Below are 21,938 nucleotides of genomic sequence, written 5' to 3' on the forward strand. Positions count from 1 at the left end.
AATGTATATTATATATAAACATTATATATATATAATGTTTAAATGGTGTATTATTTATGAATTTGATTATGTACTAGTTAATTTGGTTGTGAGTGCAGTGTGCTTGCAGAGAGACTCCGCCCACACTCTCTTCTGATTGGCTGTGATTTGGTTGTGAGTGGAGAGACTCCGCCCACACGCTCTTCTGATTGGCTGTGATTTGTGATTGATTTGGTTGTGAGTGCAGTGTGCTTGCAGAGAGACTCCGCCCACACGCTCTTCTGATTGGCTGTGATTTGGTTGTGAGTGGAGAGACTCCGCCCACACGCTCTTCTGATTGGCTGTGATTTGTGATTGATTTGGTTGTGAGTGCAGTGTGCTTGCAGAGAGACTCCGCCCACACGCTCTTCTGATTGGCTGTGATTTGGTTGTGAGTGGAGAGACTCCGCCCACACGCTCTTCTGATTGGCTGTGATTTGTGATTGATTTGGTTGTGAGTGCAGTGTGCTTGCAGAGAGACTTCGCCCACACGCTCTTCTGATTGGCTGTGATTTGTGATTTTGTTTGTGAGTAGAGACTCCGCCCACACACTCTTCTGATTGGCTGTAATTTGTAATTGATTTGGTTGTGAGTAGAGACTCTGCCCACACTCTCTTCTGATTTACTTTTTTAGTTTGTTTTTTTTGTCTAGTGTGGACAGACAAATTGCTTGTCTCTGAAATCGTATCGCATCGCGTCTGATTAGGACTAAGTGTAAACCTTAAAAAAAAAAAAAAAAGTACAATTATGTCAGTTTGAAAAAAATATACAAAAAGGCTTGTACAGAAAGAAAAAACTAAACCTTTGGGCCAATTAGTGGAACACCTAAACTGAATACAAACATAAGCAGCATGAACGAGGTGTTTATGCATTCATACAAAACCCCATTGGACTCCCAGATACGGTCCATCTGAAAGTTCAGGCACTGTGACGTTGTGTGCGGGTTTTCACACACTCGACTTCTCCACGTGACGTCATCCTGCGTTTTCAAGAGGGGCGTAACGATTGCCGGAGTAGCGGAAGGTGAACTGAATAAATATACAGGCGACCTCAGCAAAACACACATCTGACGTGATCCAGAGTTAAACCCATGTACAATAGTCCATCAGAGTGCATGTGGATCTGTAAGTGTGTGTGTGTGTGTGGCTGGCGAGGTTGCCATGGTCACCGCTGTCATTGGCAAAGCATTACAAGAGGAGGTGTGGAAGACAGACAGCTTTGTGTGTTTGTGTTGTGTGAAACTCATCCAAATGCCAAATAACGTCAACGCGGTCTCCGATTGAGCTTTTTGATTTCATATATTTGTAGTTAGTGACGAATCTTCTTCGAACACAACACTCCCTCCCGGAGGGTGTCCGTGCCCCCGTTTGTCCCCGCTGATCAGGTTTATCAGGGTCCTTGTGGGTTTTTCCCATCACAGGGAAGGCGTTTCTCGGGTTTGTCAGAGTCGCTCGATGTCTCTGTACTTCTTGCGCAGAATCGATACCTGGTCCTTGAACAGAACGGGATCCAGTCTCATCTGCGAGTGGACCAGGGGCATCGTGCCAAACCAGCTGGCAAATTTGTTCATGCACGTCTGCCGCTGGGCAAAGTGGTCCGGGTCGGCCCAACGAGACGCCCGGGACGTCTGAGGAGGAAAGACAGTCGGTTAGCGGCTTTTTCAATGTCTTTAACCCTCGGTATGCTGTGCCTCCAGGCAACAGTCTATTTTAGTTTACTTTTAATAAAATGAGACACTCATTTATTGGTCAAACATATCTCAGGGGAGAAGAACTCAAATACAAATCAATGAAAGTACAAAAAAGTGGTCACATGACCCCAATTTCGTGTCTTGTTTCAGCACATGTGCACGGGGTCACATGGCTTCATATTTTCTCCAATGAAAAGTGCATTTTCACTAATTTGCGTCCAGTTAATCACCTTCACTGGTAAGTAAAGAAGTATTTTCAAGAACTTTACATTATATATCTGTACGTCTATTGCAGCATCTCACGCATGATGGAGCTATGATGTGCGATAATGACAAAAAATTATGTCTTAATATTTTCTGGGATTTTATTGATGAGGATATTTTGCTGATTGTGTTTATTGTGTTGGTACCTTGTCAATGTTTAGGACTGTCATGAATCATCTGACTACTAATGTCTTTAATTTTCTTAATATTCTGTGTGGTGGTCAGTTCACAGCAGTGACAGAAATTATTTGTTTCCAATAAGTTTGAATGGATTTTTACCTTTTATGGGAATTTTTACCTTTATAAAGGCAATTTTTAGTATGCAATTAATTACAATTATTCAATTACAATAATAAGACACAATAGGGCTGTTACCAATCAATTGAAATCAGTGCGTGTGAACTGGCGTTTAGATGCTTTTACACAGACTGTTTAATGCAGTTCAGAGGGGCATGAATGTGTTTAACCAGCAGCAAATGCAGAAATAATGTTTTGATTTTTTTAAAACATAAAACGTTTAGTATTGATATTTTGAAATGATTTAAAAAGTGAAAAGATACTTTCAATGTGAAATTAAAACATCAAGTCACTGATAAAGAGCGAGTCATTGAGTTTCAACCGATTCATTCAAACGGCTGCTTCATTCAGGAACGAAGCATTTGACTCTCTTAATGAGTGAGTCATTGAATCATTCATTCAACTGATTCATTCATTCAGTAATGAAACACCTCAATGTGTTCAGAGACACAAAACAGTCCTGTGTCTTTGTTTACAACGATTTCTGTTGTCGTATTAGAACAAAAACAGGCAATATTGTGTCTAAAATGTAAGTTAGGGTTAGACTAATAACCCTATTAACTTTTGGTTTGTATAAAATCAACATCACATTTGTAATCATGCTTATATTTGGAGAAAAAAACATGATATTGATTAACTATATTAAATGATATAAATATAATAGACACACAGAGGTATTTTTGCCCCTTATCTTTGAATATTGATGGCGTTATAAATGCATTTTAATAGTCTAAATACTCAAGCGCACTAGTGTAATCTACTAGACTTCATCACGTAGTGTATGCGTGCGCTCTCTAGATGCGTTTCCGTGAAGTGAGAGACATACTCCATAGTGTCAGATCATACATTATTAAAATATGGCAGTGACAGAATTACACAGATTTGTACCTGTCCCATCATCGTCTCCTTGTACTGTTTCTTTTGAGTGACCTTGATAGGCGGCATCTTAGTGACAGCAGACACCAGGAAGTTCATGAGGATGTCTTCACAGTTCGAGAGCTGGTCCACCAAAGTCTTCAAGCTGTCGGGCAGGTAGTGTGTGTACAAGTAGTTATAATACCTGGATTAGAAAAAGAGGGCGCATTAAACACATTTATAAAAACCTGTCAAATTTAGCCCTATTCGGACAGTAATTGTTTCTCATGGGTTATTTTCAACATTTACAGGGATTAGTCTGTGATTTTATTGCCGTCTGAATCCACGATGAATCCACAAAATGTACCTTCTGTTTTTTGACAAACACCAAAATCGTGTGTTCTCAACTCAACTCAATTTTTATTTATAAAGCACTTTCAAAACCATTAAAAATGGACCAAAGTGCTGCCCATAAGTAGTAAATAACTACTGAATAAATCGACGGGTATAGTGTTGATTTAATTACCGTCCGAATCCACATCTCGGAGTTGAGCAGGATTCTACTTCCTGCTCAGCTACTGTTCGGACGCTCTCGCTTACTGCTCCGCGCTTTGCTCTATCGCTTTTATATTTCTATATTTTATCTCCTTTTATCACCTAATTTTAACTTCAGCACATCAGCACAGTGCTCAAACGTTTGGATTACTACAAAAAAAAGCAGAATTATTTTATTCAACCAGCCTCCCACTGAAAGCTTACATTCCGGGGAAGAGAAAACAAAACTGCCTACATTCATAAGGATAAGAAAATGCCTCCTCTGGAATCTACTTGCTGCTCCAACTGCCACAGACTTTTACAAAGGATTGCAATTCTTGAAACAAAGTTAATTGCGGGACAACCAAACCAGACGGAACACACAACAGAGCTTCGTCATGGACGTCCTCAGCATACAGCCGGTGAGTCCCATGAATCTAGTGCTTCTCGACAGGCCATACTGAGTGTAGAGAAACAAGCCGATCGTTTTACTAATCGATGGCACAAACAGGGTGCGAGACCCAAAGGCACTCGAGACATCAGATTGTCACGAGCATCACATATTACTGCAGTAGCATCCTCTACCCCAGATACGGCTCTGACAAGGACTGCAAACACTGGTCTCCTACCACCGCCTATACATCTTGAGAACAGATTTGAAGTATTAATGAATGAGGAATCCCCAAATTTGATGAATGTGATCACACACAGACAGAATCAGCCAGTAGCTAACACTGATGCTAACTGGGGCTCAAGGTCGAGCAGACAGCGGCACTCAGCTCAGAGCGCAGCCGGGCCCAGGACTCTGATAGTGGGCGACTCCGTAATCAGAAACATTAATAGCAGGGATACAACAACGTGCTGCCTTCCACAAGCAACAACATCTGATGTAAACAGGGAACTTCAGAACATTCTGATGAAACATAAGACTGCAAATCGACTCATCATTCATGTGGGGAAGAATGATATTCATAAAGAGCAGTCGGAACTTCTTAAAAAGGATTTCAATGAACTTTTTGAAACACTTAAAAGACTGAAAGTTCAAACATTCATCAGTGGACCACTCCCAGCAAGAGGAACAAACAGGTTTTCACGGTTGCTTGGGCTTAATACATGGCTGCAAAAAACCTGCAATATAAAAGGAGTGAACTTTATTGACAACTTCAATCTTTTCTGGAGTCAGAGGCAACTGTTTCAACAGAATGGCCACCACCCAAACAAACTTGGTTCAAGAGTGCTAAAGGACAATATCTACTTCTCCCTCCGTCATCCTTCTGCAATGTGTGCCAATCCACTCAACCTGAATGGCACACACACACCTGGATACAGTATGAATGACCACAGGATTTCACTTCAGCCCCTGAATGGACATGCGGTTGACACATCACACAAGGACAGTGATAACACCACTCAGCCACAACAACCTCTGCTCACGGACACAATCTCAGCTGAGCCCTGCCCACAGAGCTCACCACAGACAGACTGTGACATACCAGCACTGCTCCAATATACAGCACCCAAGGACGACTTTCTGGAAAACAGCCAGGGAAACCAGGACAGCATATTACAGCCTCCAATAACACCAGAGCAAAAATCACTCTCACTGGAAACATTATCACTCTCTCCAGCATCTCCACTTCTGTGCTTCTCAGAGAAAATGGAACAACTGGTGCACGCTGGAACTAGACTATCCCACTCTTTTGCTGCGAGCCCCCAGATACCAACCAAAAAACGCCAGGCCCCACAACCACCAAAGCCTACGGGCCCAGCTCGCCCTCCCCCTCCTCCTGTGAGAGCTCTTCGGCCTCTGCCACAGCGCCAGGGCCCACACCCTCCTCCGGCGGCTCGAGGTGAACCAAAAACAACTGATACCAGCTCTCAGTGATATGTGTCGGGTCCCCGCTATGATAACAATAACTTTCTCAAATGTTTACAGAACAAGCGGGAACCCAGTGTGCCTGTATCTTTTTCTATTGCTGTTCAATTACATGATAGAAAGTCTAAGGCCTTCAAAAGCCGTACAGCAAACCCATCTAATCTGGTGCCTATTACACGACATACCAAGATTGCTGTGGGGACAAAAAGTAAGACTGTTAAGTTAGCACTTTTAAACATCCGCTCACTTAAAAATAAATCACTTTTAGTCAATGACTTAATAACCACATACAACCTGGATTTCATGTTGCTAAATGAAACTTGGCTAGAAGAAAGTTGCAGTGCAACAGTCCTCAATGAAACAGCCCCTCCTAACTTTACTTTTATGAGTGTCTGCAGAGCTGTCAGAAGAGGCGGAGGTTTAGCTGCTCTTTATAAAGATGTCTATCAATGTAAGCAAATATCATTTGGGAATTACCCAAATGTTACCCAGAACTGTTAAGTTCTATTTCCTCAGAGTTTGACTGCTTTGCCATTGCTGGAGATTTTAACATTCACATAGATAATGCAGAGAACAATATGGCAAAAGAAATCAAAACTGTTTTAAAAACTTTTGATCTGACTCAGCATGTACATGGAGCCACACATAATCGTGGACACACTCTAGATTTACTTATCAGTAAGGGTCTAAACATTTCATCAATTGTTATTAAGGATGTAGCACTGTCTGATCATTTTTGTATTTTCTTTGATATATTGATCTCTCCTGCCATTGAAGCTAGATCTGTGTCTGTCAAGAAGAGATGCTTAAATGAGAACACTAGTGTACTATTTATGAAGGCTATATCTTTAACACCAAGCATATCTGCTGACTCTGTTGATTTTCTCCTTGATTCTTTTAACTCAAAAGTTAAGAGTGTAATTGATGATATTGCTCCTGTGAAAGTCAGGAAGAAGAGTGGCAGACAAAAAGCACCTTGGAGAAACTCAACAGCAGTGCAAAATATGAAAAGACAATGCAGAAAAGCAGAGCGCATGTGGCGGAAGACAAAACTTGTAGTCCATTATAACATCTACAAAGACAGCATCCATGCTTTCAATAAGGAACTAAGCAAAGCTAGACAGACTTTTTTCTCGAATATTATAAACAGCAATATAAACAACACGCGCACTCTTTTTGCTACTGTAGAGAGACTGACAAACCCCCCAAGCCAGATTCCCAGTGAAATGCTCTCAGTGAGAAAGTGCAGTGAGTTTGCTTCTTTCTTCTCTGAGAAAATCAATAATATCAGAAAGGTGATCAGCTCATCCTTGAGTTGCGCTGGGGTCAGGCAGATCAGACAACAGGACGAGAAAGTAGCCACTATGTCTGATTTCGAAGAAATTGATGGCAAAATTTTGGAAGAAACCGTACAGCAACTAAAAACATCAACCTGCGCCCTTGATGCACTTCCCACATCTTTTTTCAAAAATGTGTTACACAGCTTAGAAGCAGATCTCCTAGAAGTGGTAAATGCCTCACTTCTCTCTGGGAGTTTTCCGACCTCCCTGAAAACTGCTGTTGTCAAGCCCCTCCTGAAAAAGAGCAATCTGGATAAGACCATATTAAACAACTATAGACCGATCTCAAATCTTCCTTTCATAGGCAAGATCATTGAAAAAGTTGTCTTCAATCAGCTGAACAAATTCTTAAGCTCGAATGGATACTTTGACCATTTTCAATCTGGTTTCCGACCGCACCACAGTACAGAGACCGCGCTCATAAAGATAATAAATGATATTCGCTTAAATACTGATACAGGCAAATTATCAGTGCTGGTACTACTCGACCTCAGTGCTGCATTTGACACTGTCGATCACAAAATACTTCTTGACAGGCTGGAAAACTGGGTCGGGCTTTCTGGGATAGTCCTAAAATGGTTCAGGTCATACTTAGGAGGCAGAGGTTATTATGTGAGTATAGGAGACCATAAGTCTGAGTGGACATCCATGACATGCGGAGTCCCTCAAGGCTCAATTCTTGCGCCACTCCTATTCAACCTGTACATGCTTCCAATGAGCCAAATAATGAGAAAGAACCAAATCGCTTACCATAGCTATGCAGACGACACACAGCTCTACTTAGCCCTATCGCCTAACGATTACAGCCCCATTGACTCCCTTTGCCAATGCATTGATGAAGTAAACAATTGGATGTGCCAAAACTTTCTTCAGTTAAACAAAGACAAAACTGAAGTCATCGCGTTTGGAAACAAAGATGAAGTTCTCAAGGTGAACGCATACCTTCAGTCTAGGGGTCAAACAACTAAAAATCAAGTCAGGAATCTGGGTGTGTCTCTGGAGTCAGACCTTAGTTTCAGTAGTCATGTCAAAGCAATAACTAAATCAGCATATTATCACCTGAAAAATATTGCAAGAATTAGATGCTTTGTTTCCAGTCAAGACTTAGAAAAACTTGTGCATGCTTTCATCACCAGTAGGGTGGATTATTGTAATGGACTTCTCACTGGCCTTCCCAAAAAGACCATAAGACAGTTGCAGCTCATACAGAACGCTGCTGCTAGGATTCTGAGCAGAACCAGAAAATATGAACACATCACACCAGTCCTCAGGTCTTTACACTGGCTGCCAGTTACATTTAGGATTGATTTTAAAGTATTATTACTGGTATATAAATCATTCAATGGCCTAGGACCTCAATACATTGCAGATATGCTCAGTGAATATAAACCCAACAGATCACTCAGATCATTAGGATCACATCGGCTAGAAATACCAAGGGTTCACTCTAAGCATGGCGAGTCTGCTTTTAGCTACTATGCCAGCCGCAGCTGGAACCAGCTTCCAGAAGAGATCAGATGTGCTCCTACAGTAGCCACATTCAAATCCAGACTCAAAACACATCTGTTTAGCTGTGCATTTACTGAATGAGCACTGTGCCACTGTTCGTCCGACTGTTTGCACTGTATTTTACTTTATGTTTTAATTATTCTGATTTCTGTATTTTATCTTTTATTCTAAACTGTTTTAATTATTCTGATTTCTTTTGATTATTTTAATTTCTTCTATGTAAAGCACTTTGAATTACCATTGTGTATGAAATGTGCTATATAAATAAACTTGCCTTGCCTTGCCTTGCCTTACAAGCAGAGATCCCTTTAAAATTCACTGTTTTTTGATCACTGCCGAGCACCACACGATACCTGTGTCACATGCATTATAAAGATGTAGACTTTTATTACTGAAAAGTATTTACAAGAGCAATACTTCATCACCGCTCCACCTCAGCGAACAAAAAGAAGACAGAGAAAAAAACACGTAAACATTTTAAATTGGGCCTTATTGTGGAAGCAATATATGATACAATTTTAAAATATGTAGGCTATTATACGCGACATAAAAAATACAAACCAAGCAGCTTTATTTTTACCCTAATGTAAATAAGAGGCTGCGTGAACTTGTTTCCGCTAATTTCCATATTTTTTAAATATCCTTTTGAGATAATATGCAAGAATTTCAAATATAGCGTATGCAGGTCTGGCTTCCTATTTTTAAAAATGAGATTTAAATAATTAAATAATAATTAGAACATTATCTTTCTATTATTAAATTAAATACGAATTTATTTGCGATTTTTTATTTGCGATTATTTTGCGATTGACCACATGAGCAGCACAAAACTCGCTCCTGGACCGTCAATAAATCTCCATCCGAATGCATGAGTTTGATCACTGAGGTATCATGCAAATTTATTTTTACAGACGTCCACATGAGAAACAATTACCGTCCGAATAGGGCTAAACATGATGAATCACTAACAATACACAAATGCTCTGTTAAACTCTTTGGCATTCCCTGTTTCAAACACTATAGTTACTGTATTTCTTTATTGTCCACCAAGGTGGAAAATTATCTTTGGCTCACCAGCACATAAAAGAACTTTACAGACAGTAGTTAAAACAACAACAACTAAAAAAATACACAAGACAGATTCACATTACATAAATATAAAAATACAGTTCATGCCACTATCATTTGGTTTATCGATCATTTGTGGAGTTGAGAATTTTAATAGCGTTTGGAATAAAAGACCTCTTAAACACACACACACATATATATATATACAGTGATGTGAATAAGTTAGGACACCCATGCTAAAGTTGACTAAAAAGAGGAATAAAAAATCATCTTTTGGAAATTGATCTTAATGCCTTAATTAGAAAAATGAGGAAAAATCCAACCTTTAAGGACACCAATTTTCTTTGTGTATGAATAATGTATCATAAATAAATAAATGTTCTTCTTTAAAATACAGGTTGCGTAAGTCAGGACAACCCTATGTTAAATTCCCATAGAGACAGGCAGATTTTAATTTTTAAAGGCCAGTTATTTCATGGATCCGGGATAATATGCATCCTGATAAAGTTCCCTTGGCCTTTGGGATTAATAATAAATATCCCACATCATCACATTCCCTTCACCATACCTAGAGATCGGCATGGGGAACTTTCCATAAGATCATCTCTCAATGCAAATCAAACCAGCTATTAGCCTAACTGAAATAACACCATGCCTTTTAAACACATTTTTATTCGCTATAGTATAGTATAACGCCTACCTGATTTCAAGGGCTCTAGCCAACTAGACTGGAAAACGTTTATATTTGATTTTTGCTTATGTGTATTTTTGAGTATTTTGTTGCTGCTCATGGAGAGTGTTTCAAATCATTCCCTTCCACTGCAGTTCTAATGACAGTGAGATACGGTGTGGAGGTCCGTTATTTGACTGACCTGTGGTAGAAAGCGGCTCCGGTCAGCACCATGGAGTAATCATTGGTCCACTTGGAGGTGTATCCCCAACGCTCCTTGTTCGAGTCCCAGAAATGGCTACGTGCAGGGTATCCCACAATCCTCTCTGGGAAACTTTGCCAGACAGTAAAGGCAAAATCCACCTGTGGGAATGAGTACACTATAAGTACAAGTCGCTGGTGTTTCTGACGTCACAAACTACCTTGTAACCAATCAGATCAACGTGTGATCGTCAACGAGTGGATCTCTGAGTGAGTGAGTGAGTGGAGGCGGGGCTCATTTGCATATTCATAGAACCGCGCATACTAAATGAGGCAAAGGTGTCGAGTTACATTCAAACTATTTTAAGGCATGAAGAATTTATTTTCAAGGAAAAAAACGTTTATGTCATTTTGTTGATCAAAGATGAGTTTTAAGGGATACAATGATTGACTACAAGGGGACTTTAATTTAATTTGGTTGAGAGTCATATACATCTTGGATGGCCTTGGGGGTTCCATTTTTTTGGTGAAATTTCCATGTTTTGGTGAACTAATCCTATACTGATGATAATACAATTTAATAAGAGCAAATGCAATTTAAACACTTTCTGAAATAAAATGCTTGACCCAAAATTCACAAAAAGCACTTAGAATCTAGAAAAAAAAACAATCTGACAAAGTAGTCTTTAATAATGTCTAAATATATATCCAAATGCAAGACTTAATACAAGTAAATTATTATGTCTGAAAACAATGTTTCTAGCAACTAGGAAATACACAGCCATGTTTGTATATATATGGCTATACAGCCATCTAGTGGTTACACCGTGGTATTACAGATGATAAATGGTGCATAAATAATATTCAGTACGATAAAACTCCCTATATAGCCAGTTTTTGTTTGATTGGTTGTAGCAAACGTCCCTTTAAGCCAAATAATTCACTTGGTGGCCATCTTTGAAACATCTCTCGGGCAACAACACCGGTCTCATTTTTTTTAAATCCTCAAATAATGACAAAAAAAAGCATTTTTCAGCCAAAGTGCATGTGCAGTCATAAGTGCTTCTAACGGCAGCTGCAGTGATGCAATGACTTTACCAGTCTGCAATTGGCTCTTTAATTTAGAAGGTGGGACTTATTCCGCCATTTTGTGTGTTGCACTTTCTCACATTCATAGTACTAGTGCACTGTCTTTGCATATCTAACGTGTTTGTTGAACCCCCCAGCCTCACCTCAGTGGTCGAGAGCACAGTGTCTTCATCCAGACTCAAGACTGCATCTGTTCTCATGGTGTCATAGGGCAGGAATCGGCTGCTCATCACCTAAACGTATCAAACATGTGAAACCTCCTCCAGAAAATGCTCAATATCTCTGACTTCAGTAACATAAACATTCAAGGCAGAGAGCAAAACGACAGCAGCAACCAATCTATACGCCATCCATCATGTGTCATCGCAGGCGAGTAAAACCAGACGGTAACACTTTATTACGATCGTCCACTTTAGACATTCTACTCACTATAAGTAACTTTGCAACTACATGAACATGAACTCTAACACCTCACCATAACCTAACAGTCTACTGAAAGTTTACTAAAGTCTACTAACACTCTACTAATGAGAGTTAAGCCCTATTCGCACGGGATAAGTATTACCTGGTGACCTCTAGTGATTTGTAATAATTGCGGAGGTTGTCTGTGATCTTAATCCCGTGTGAATCGGCCATGTCTGTAATTTGTAAAGTAAAAATTTCCCCACAAATGACCCGCCATATTTCCTGAACACCGAGGTCCTGTGATAATATCAGTCCCGTGCGAATCCGCATCTCTGTGATTTGGCGGGTCGTATATAATTTTTTTCAAGGTTTTTGTTTCTTGTCCGCTTTTCTATCCATCTTTCGCGAAGAATGGAGGCTCGAGTGTTTTGATAGTATTTTAGGTGCTGGGTATTATCGCTATACACACCATACAACTATAGAGAGCTTAAGTCCCTCCCCTTCCGGTGCATCATGGGAACTTATTTCGGAAAAATATTTCATGGAAGTCATGGAAATATTTGGATCCCGTTTGAATTGTGCCCTGAATTACACATTTGATGTTTTCAATTTAAAAGATACATTTTAAAGTCAAGAAAGTTGCAGTTTGATGTAAAACTGTTGAGGTATAAGACTGTGAAAATACGTAATTACAAAGACTACAAACCCAAAAGGCGCACATGTGACGTCTTACCTTTTCTCTCAATGAATGAAGCTAACTTTACTGAAGCTAACGTCTGTCATTTCTATAGTCCAGTGTTACTCATTGCGCGACTCGCCAAGCTTTCATTTGTGGCTCGCATGGCGGTAAATAATACAGTGATATGATCAAGCAGTCGCTACAGATATTTCATAAGAACATTTATAAAGAAGTAGGACTATAACATAACCCATTAAAAACTCAAAGTGTCAGCTCTATTTTCAAATAATTTTGATCGGATTGAAAGGGGTGGTTTATCGAGAGAACATGTCAACTTGATCGATTGAAAACCGAAACTGAAAGGACGCCGTCCGTCGCGCTGAACGCGCTGTTCTTCTGATGAATAAAGTGTCGTATAAACGAGTGTCACGTCGTTCTATAATTCTCCTTTCACTCAGTATCTGTGAAGTTAAGCAGGACAACGGCTCACCAGTCCTTGTTTCAGATTCTCATCCACAGACGACTGATTTTGGGCATTTTTACTGCGTGATCAATACAAACAGCACGGCATAACGGTTCATCATAGTCTCCAAATTATGACCAGAATTTGATATTAAGTCTGCTGTTTAAAACAAATAAAGAACCAATGTAGGAAAATGGTTATTACGCGACAACAGCGGGAAACTTTGTATATTTGTGCAGTGTGCGAATGTCAAAAAACCTATTCCCAATTTGAATCTTTTGACTTATAAACGTGCACATCACCCCGATCATGCATCATATCACGATGTTAAGCATTCATGTAAACTACAATACATTCAGATTAATCAATCACAATGAATTCAGGCCGATTGAAACAAAAGTTGTGCATGTAAACATATCCAGTCCCTGCGGAGTTGCCAGTTATGGCGGTATTTCCAGCTCTTAACGCCGCATGTGCTCTTGGATGATTAGACACATGAGGGGCTAATGTAGAAAAAAATAACTTAATGTCATTCTGGGATGAATCTATTCTGGAAATCCTGCTTTTTTTTCATTAAGGGAAATCATCTTGTCTCAGTTACAAATTTGACTGGTAAATCATTAAAAAAAAAATATTTATTGCATTGCATATTGAATGTTCAGGGGTGGCATATTAATAAACAGACATGGTAGTTATGACTGTATGTAACTTTTTATACTTTCCTGTAAAAATGGCTCTCCTACTGACTTTGTCCTATCAGTGCGGCTCTCATGAAAAAAATAGTGAAGACCACTGGTATAGTCTAACGTTATAATCGTAACGTTACGCCGTCATGCCTGTGTGTTTTGTACCAGACTGCACACACACGAGCTTGGTGACGTACATAGTGCGAGGCGAGACGAGAGATGTAGTTCATTAAGTGATTTTCACATAAAACTAAATGTTACTCTAAATTGACAGACATCATATGTGTAATTCAGGGCACAGTTCAGACGGAATAAAAAGATAAGTTGTCTCTCGCCATTGACTACCACACATAATTTTTCGGAAATAAGGTCCCATGAGCCGGAAGCGGAGGGGGCGGGGCTTAGGCTCTCTATACACCTTGCAGAAAGAGAAAACTGAAAACCATCAGAAGAGCAAAAACAAAAAAGAATGATTAGATGGAGATGAATGACATGTATAGCAGCATTCGGTAAGGCATAATATAATATAGCATACAGCTAGACCTATTCAACAAGACATTTCCAAGCTATAGCCTATTGACATCATATCCGTGAGACAGGTCAGTAAATTCGAGTGAAATCACAGGCTTTGCTAATCCTGTGCGAATGCGCCACACGAAATTCAGATGTGGGGGGGGGGGGTGATTTCTAAATCACACGAGGTTCCCAGATAATACTAATCCAGTGCGAATAGGGCTTTAGTTGACATGTAGTTGCAAAGTTACTTATTAGTAGAATGTCTAAAGTGGACTATCAAAATAAAGTGGAACCAACCACACACTTGATTTGATAAGATGAGAATATAAAGACATGTTGAAGTGAAACCTCCTCCAGAAAATGCTCAATATCTCTGACTTCAGTAACATAAACATTCAAGGCAGAGAGCAAAACGACAGCAGCAACAAATCTATACGCCATCCATCATGTGTCATCGCAGGCGAGTAAAACACACACTTCACTTGATAAGATGAGAATATGAAGACATGTTGAAGTGGAGATTCACCTTGCTCTCGCCCTCGATCACGATGACGGGAACAGATGTCACGGGCCAGCGGTGCTTCGCTGGAAGAGGCTTGTCACAGTTCCACAGGACAACGATCTGATACAAGGTCATCAGAGGTCAATTACACTATTAAGAACATTTTTATATCATTTACACCACTGTTCAAAAGTTTGAGGTCGGTAAGATTCTTTAATGCTTTTGAAAGAGCTCACTACGGCTGATCAAAAATACTTTAAAAACAGTGAAATATTATTACAATTTAAAATAGTTGTTTTCTATGTGCATATATAGTCAAATGTAATCTATCTTAATAAATAGATAAATAAATACATTTGATCGCTCTAGAGAATTAGCTGTCTCTGGCGTTGTGAATAGCTAGCACATATTTAGCCGCTAGTGCAGCTGTACTAACATCTTCTCCGAGTAAGAAGGACATTTTTTCAGTGTCACACAGTTCATAGAATGATGGGATCAAGTCTTCAAATTTGGGCAGAAAAGTTTCTCTTATATCGGTTAAATAACAATTGGCAGTTCCTCAGTGACATCACTTCCTAGGAAACGACCTCATTTTGGAGGGAAAACATCTGTAAGTATTAGCAATGGATCTGATGAGTTCTCTGATGCCAAAATAGCAAAATTAACTCTTATATGCTCTTATAATATCTTGTTTATTCAAGTTAGAATTCATAAAGTTGAAAAACCAGAGCATATTTCTAAAAGCCTGATATTTGCTTTTATGGAAATACATCCTTAATGTGTTTTTTATGCAACAGCTGCTGAGCTATTTGCTGTTTCCAGAACTAATAAAACTGAAATAAACAAATTTAAGTTGAGGAACTAAAATTATTAACACAAAAACTGAAATAAATATAAATGAAAGCTAAATATATATAATTTTTAAAAATGACAAAAGCACATAACAAATCACTAAAATTTAGACTCAAAATAAAATTGAATCTGTAGGTATAAAAATAAAAGTTCATTTAAAATATGAATAAATGCTAAAATAGTATTAATAAATAATATAACTGACCTGGGCACAGTACTGTGATTTGGCCACAGCCACTAGCAACTTGAAAACCGGTTGAGACTGAGATACGAGAGGCGTGACTGCGTGAATGACGGCAGTGAATTTCTGCTGTGGTTTAATACCTGTGGAGAAAATAATCAATACATTTAATCAGACAATTCATAAATATAAAATATAAAAGACTCCATAGAGTAGATTTAATAGTATGTTGTTAAAGGTGATGTATGATATTTTGTTAAAATACATTCTCTTGACTCAGTTTATTGTTCATTGACTATTATTAGTATGCCCTTCATGAGTTTATCTCCCGCACAAAAGTAAACATTGAGCCTCCCAGGAACCATCAGAACATTGAGAGTATCCGCACAGATCTGTCAATCTCTTTCCAGCTCAACCAATAGCGAGAGTTTGGGGCGTGGCTACTGTAGCAAGTGGAGAGATTGGGGCGTGGCTACTGTAGCTTGTGGAGAGTTTGGGGCGTGGCTACTGTAGCATGTGGAGAGTTTGGGGCGTGGCTACTGTAGCATGTGGAGAGTTTGGGGCGTGGCTACTGTAGCAGTTGGAGAGTTTGGGGCGTGGCTACTGTAGCAGTTAGAGAGTTTGGGGCGTGGCTACTGTAGCAGGAGGAGAGTTTGGGGCGTGGCTACTGTAGCAGTTGGAGAGTTTGGGGCGTGGCTACTGAAGCAGTTAGAGAGTTTGGGGCGTGGCTACTGTAGCAGGAGGAGAGTTTGGGGCGTGGCTACTGTAGCAGGAGGAGAGTTTGGGGCGCGGCTACTGTAGCAGGTGGAGAGTTTGGGGCGTGGCTACTGTAGCAGGAGGAGAGTTTGGGGCGTGGCTACTGTAGCAGGAGGAGAGTTTGGGGCGTGGCTACTGTAGCAGGAGGAGAGTTTGGGGCGTGGCTACTGTAGCAGGAGGAGAGTTTGGGGCGTGGCTACTGTAGCAGGAGGAGAGTTTGGGGCGTGGCTACTGTAGCAGGAGGAGAGTTTGGGGCGTGGCTACTGTAGCAGGAGGAGAGTTTGGGGCGCGGCTACTGTAGCTGGTGGAGAGTTTGGGGCGTGGCTACTGTAGCAGGTGGAGAGTTTGGGGCGTGGCTACTGTAGCAGTTGGGGAGTTTGGGGCGTGGCTACTGTAGCAGGTGGAGAGTTTGGGGCATGGCTACTGTAGCAGTTAGAGAGTTTGGGGCATGGCTACTGTAGCAGGTGGAGAGTTTGGGGCGTGGCTATTGTAGCAGTTGGGGAGTTTGGGGCGTGGCTAATGTAGCAGGAGGAGAGTTTGGGGCGTGGCTACTGTAGCAGGTGGAGAGTTTGGGGCGTGGCTACTGTAGCAGTTGGAGAGTTTGGGGCGTGGCTACTGAAGTAGGTGGAGAGTATGGGGAGTGGCTACTGTTGCAGGTGGAGAGTTTGGGGAGTGGCTACTGAAGCAGGTGGAGAGTTTGGGGCGTGGCTACTGTAGCAGTTGGCGAGTTTGGGGCGTGGCTACTGAAGCAGGTGTAGAGTTTGGGGCGTGGCTACTGTAGCAGGAGGAGAGTTTGGGGCGTGGCTACTGTAGCAGTTAGAGAGTTTGGGGCGTGGCTACTGAAGTAGTTGGAGAGTTTGGGGCGTGGCTACTGTAGCAGTTAGAGAGTTTGGGGAGTGGCTACTGAAGCAGGTGGAGAGTTTGGGGCGTGGCTACTGTAGCAGTTGGCGAGTTTGGGGCGTGGCTACTGAAGCAGGTGTAGAGTTTGGGGCGTGGCTACTGTAGCAGGAGGAGAGTTTGGGGCGTGGCTACTGTAGCAGTTAGAGAGTTTGGGGCGTGGCTACTGAAGTAGTTGGAGAGTTTGGGGCGTGGCTACTGTAGCAGTTAGAGAGTTTGGGGCGTGGCTACTGAAGTAGGTGGAGTCAGTGGGTGTTCAGTCACACTTACCGAGTTCGGCGTGGAAGAAGGGGAAGTCGCCCAGATATGAGGAGTATTGTGGCAGGGTGAAGAGTCCTCCCGGCAGCCGGTTCCACATCAGCGTGCTGCGGCTGTTGTGCTGAAACACACGGTCCTGGATGATCTGGAAGAGGACATCCAGAAAGAGTTTGTTACAAGATGTTCTGATACAATTTTATGATCCCTTTAATGACTTCTCTGAATCACGGATGTTCATTAGAGCTATTACATTGTATCCAAACCAGACGTGATGCAACAAATTTCCAGCAACAAGCAATTTGTCTGTCCACACCAGATGTGACAAAATCAATCAAAGATCACAGCCAATCAGAAGAGCGTGTGGGCGGAGTCTCTCTGCAAGTGCACGGCACTCGCAACCAAATCAATCAAAAATCACAGCCAATCAGAAGAGCGTGTGGGCAGAGTCTCTCAGCAAGTGCACTGCTCTAGCAACCAAATCAATAAGAACATAATCAGACTCATAAATATTACATCATTTAAACATTATTGACTATGCATCCTGAATCATTGATTCAGTCTTTGTCATAGAATGTTTACAACTATCTCTATTGTAAAAAGTGCTAAATAAATAAAGGTGACTTGACTTGAGCAGAAAAGTATGTGATTTCGGTTGCAGCTGATTAACACAGTAAAGATGTTTTTTATTGTGTCACGGCATCGCTTGTTAGACTCAGTTGACAAACATGAACAAGGCTCAAATTTCATGAGCGTTTATTGAGCCTAACTTTCATAAACATGAGGCCAACTGGACCAAAGACATGTTTATTCAGACACATATTAATGCTCGGTATCACAGATCCACCCTTCAAGACCTGACCCGGGTGTCCTCTTACACACCAACAGCAATCCAGCACATCTCAGAACTACAACACTTCCAGGGAGAAGTGTGTGAAACCGGAGCCTGAGACCCGCCAGATGGAGATCTGTTTTCATTCAGGAATAGCTCCCGAAATGACTGATCACATGCAATTCATTCTATTGGGAGGGTAAAAGATTTTGTGCAAAAAAAAAAAAAAAAATTGTGCAAAAAAACCCCAAAATGTTTTATTTTTCCATTTGAAAGAAAATTAAGCCTTTTTTTGACATTATGTGGAAGGAAATATATACTTCTCATTATGGTATTTGTGACAGATTTAAATAGTAAAATATTTATACATAATGAGCATATTTATGCTAATTTGACTAAATCATTGTGCCTGGATGATTCTCATTATAGTATTATCATTAAATAATTTAAAATGAAGAGAATTACAAATAAACCCATAATTACATCTGATTCCGGATGCATTACAGTAATGAGAACTGTGGAGTGGAAACGTGCTTAATAATCATGAAAATAATCACTTAATGGTCCTAAAATGAGCATCAATTTCTGCAAATTTCTCATTTTCTGTTTGTTTTTAGGGTAAATTATGACCCGGGCAGGTTTTTGTGGGATGCATCCGATCGGATTTGATGGCCTCATGTCTTGAACGCAGTGAAAGATGTTCATTGATCAGGACGTTGCTCACCTCTAATGTAGTGAGCACGATCTTCTCCACCGAAGAGAAGTACGCTTCCCACAAGAACTGCGTCTGCTGGCGGAGAGACAAAATGCGATCATGATGGATGGAGCGAACCGTCGATGGAATCTGTGAAGAGAAGTGAGATAATGTTTTATTTGTCTACTTGACAGGCCTTTCCAATCGAAGGCACTGGTTAAAATAACTCAGAGGAACTGGGCTTTTTCAGTAAGTAAAGGAAGTTTCGAGAGTAGATTAAAGGAAGAGTTCACCCCAAAAAGTGAAAAGTCTCCTTATTCACTCTCATCTCAGGCTAGTGCTTGGGTGATTGATTGAGTGACCTATAGGGGGTCTGCATCTGATTAGTTTGATTCATTTATAGGGAAGTCTTGAGATTGCATGAGATTAAAACATATTAAGGAACATTTTAACGATTATTAGTCATTGATGTTGCTCCACACTTTGACTTTCTTTGATTTGTGGAACACAAAATAAGATGTTCTGAAAAATGTGGGTTTTTTTTGTCCATACAATGAAAGGGGGTTCAATCTTGTTCAAAACAGTCTTGAGATTACATGAGGTTTAAACACATTATCAATACTTGATTCTGATTGGTCAATCGCACCATCCAGCGGTGTGTTATTCCCAGATAACAACCTCTGAGAACAGAAACGCAGGCTCATCCGGGTCACTGAAGTCAGCAGCGCTATACGCTCGCTAGGAACGTTTTTTCTTCGTGGAAGTTTTGCATTTGGTGAGCTAATAAAATATTAAAACTCAGTCGAATCAATATTTTGTGTACAGTTATTAAATTATGCCATCCAGTATCGTGGATTCGCTCTCTCTTGTTTCATACAAACACATTTTGTGAATATTGTTTTGTACACTGTTGGATTATAAGATACAAACAGGTACGATTTTAAAACAGTTTAATCTGAAATCAATATCTCTTATCTCCATAATTATTAATGTGTTGAAATGCTGTGTAATAAGTGTTATGACTGTATACCGTATCTCTTGTCCGTTAGTTCTTGTCTGCTAGTTCAGTGCTTGTAAATTATTTTCTGTTACGCCCCCCCAAGGAAGAAGTAAACATTTCGCGCCCCCCAACTCTCCGCCGCGACTGTAAATAGTATCATTTGTTTATAAAATTGTTATAAGTACACCTCTGCATAACGTTGTATCCTTATTAAAGGAGAACTCCGGCGCAAAATGAACCTGGTGTGTAATAACACATTCGTAGCGAGTCGACTGTTCTCTGAGATTTGTTTTCATGATAATCGAGTGTAAAGAGTTTTATCTCTAAAAACTGTTTAGCTTATAACGCTAGTATATGGGGCATATAATAAGTAAAAAGAGATCGCTAGTTAATACCACTAACAAGGCTCAAAATAGCCCCACACCAACACGGTAGCTTAATGAGGGTCTCTACATGCAATCCGAAGCACTGAGAACTTTGTAAGTGTACAGACAGTTTAATAATAATATACTTTATAAAGATAGTACCATCGCGTAAACAGGCAGAAGCCATCTTTGGGAAACAGCCTCGACCAGTCGAACCACGAACGCCGTGCTAAGTGAGCTGAACTGTGAGATTCCAAGTCACAGTTCAGCTCGCAGCGCGGCGTTCGTGGTTCGACTGGTCGAGACTGTTTTCCAAAGATGGCTCCGCGATGGTACTATCTTTATAAAGTATATTATTACTAAACTGTCTGTACACTTACAAAGTTCTCAGTGCTTCGGATTGCATGTAGAGAACCTCATTAAGCTACCGTGTTGGTGTGGGGCTATTTTGAGCCTTGTTAGTGGTATTAACTAGCGATCTCTTTTTACTTATTATATGCCCCATATACTAGCGTTATAAGCTACACAGTTTTTAGAGATAAAACTCTTTACACTCGATTATCATGAAAACAAATCCCAGAGAACAGTCGACTCGCTACGAATGTGTTATTACACACCAGGTTCATTTTGCGCCGGATTTCTCTTTTAACATTAAAGAAAAAGAAAAAAGAAAGAAATATAGATAAACTTACAACAAAGAATAACTTTATTAACATTGTTATTGAGTCTGTAACAGAAAATACTTAAAGTGCATCAATTTGCCTGAAATTAAAACAAAAATGTCATGCCCCTTTAAACTGTAAACATTTTTTGACCATTTGATACTGAAAAATAAAATAAAATATAAACAATAAAAAATAATAAATTCAAATTGATCAGCAACATTAATTCAGGAGCACAATATATAAAACACTTTGACCTATAAAACAATACTGAATAAAACATTGTGTGCTGTTTTTTTTATCAAAATGTGGAAGTCAGGATTAATGGCTACAATGAGCACGTTTTGCAGTGCACAGCTTTTCGAAGAGGGGTTTGAAGCATGATCCTGCAACTCTCAGCTCTCGTTTTCGCAGGAAAAGGTGGCTTATCAGCGTGATTGGGGTGTAATGTCTTTAAGTGACGCCTTCATTTATTTGGCTAGACTTCATGCTGTCCGCTGCCAACATGTTTAGACACAGTAAACATACCGGTCTTTCCTCGTCTCTCACAAGTAGCCAAGCGTACACACGCCTCGTCGGGAGACTTACGTTTGTCTCATTATCTCCGACTCTCTCTGCCTTTCTTTTCATTCCTGTTAAATATTTTCTATGGTGTCTTAAGGGTTTGTCATCTGCATTTCATATCTACAGCTCTGTGCTGTGTGCTCTTGTTCGGTGCAAAAAAACTCTACTCCCTGCGGCAAAAAAAAAGCATGTTCCCCGGGGTCACACAGCATCGCTCC

At 40.3% G+C, this 21,938-nt stretch overlaps 1 protein-coding gene across 2 annotated transcripts in view; it reads right to left on the bottom strand.

Annotated features, from left to right (window-relative positions):
* Positions 1-209: 209 nt before the first annotated feature.
* ext1a (exostosin glycosyltransferase 1a) overlaps positions 210-21,938 on the bottom strand; it is an 87,076-nt gene continuing 65,347 nt past the window's right edge. Inside the window, exons 4-12 of one of the 2 annotated variants that reach the window (XR_013203826.1) lie at positions 19,160-19,279; positions 17,619-17,751; positions 15,720-15,838; positions 14,687-14,782; positions 11,555-11,644; positions 10,324-10,484; positions 3,158-3,329; positions 619-1,645; positions 210-486 (exon numbers count right to left, since the gene is read on the bottom strand). Coding sequence is in view for 1 of the 2 variants with exons in the window: in XM_077229953.1 (XP_077086068.1) it covers positions 1,460-1,645; positions 3,158-3,329; positions 10,324-10,484; positions 11,555-11,644; positions 14,687-14,782; positions 15,720-15,838; positions 17,619-17,751; positions 19,160-19,279 (1,077 nt within the window). In the remaining variant the exon portion in view is untranslated. Of the gene's footprint in view, positions 1,646-3,157; positions 3,330-10,323; positions 10,485-11,554; positions 11,645-14,686; positions 14,783-15,719; positions 15,839-17,618; positions 17,752-19,159; positions 19,280-21,938 lie in introns of both variants that reach the window. The other variant, XM_077229953.1, reaches the window with a different exon arrangement.

Source organism: Siphateles boraxobius, unplaced genomic scaffold (assembly GCF_051911475.1).
Source record: "Siphateles boraxobius isolate OS27281-9 unplaced genomic scaffold, OSU_SipBor_1 137, whole genome shotgun sequence".
Taxonomy (NCBI): Eukaryota; Metazoa; Chordata; class Actinopteri; order Cypriniformes; family Leuciscidae; genus Siphateles; species Siphateles boraxobius.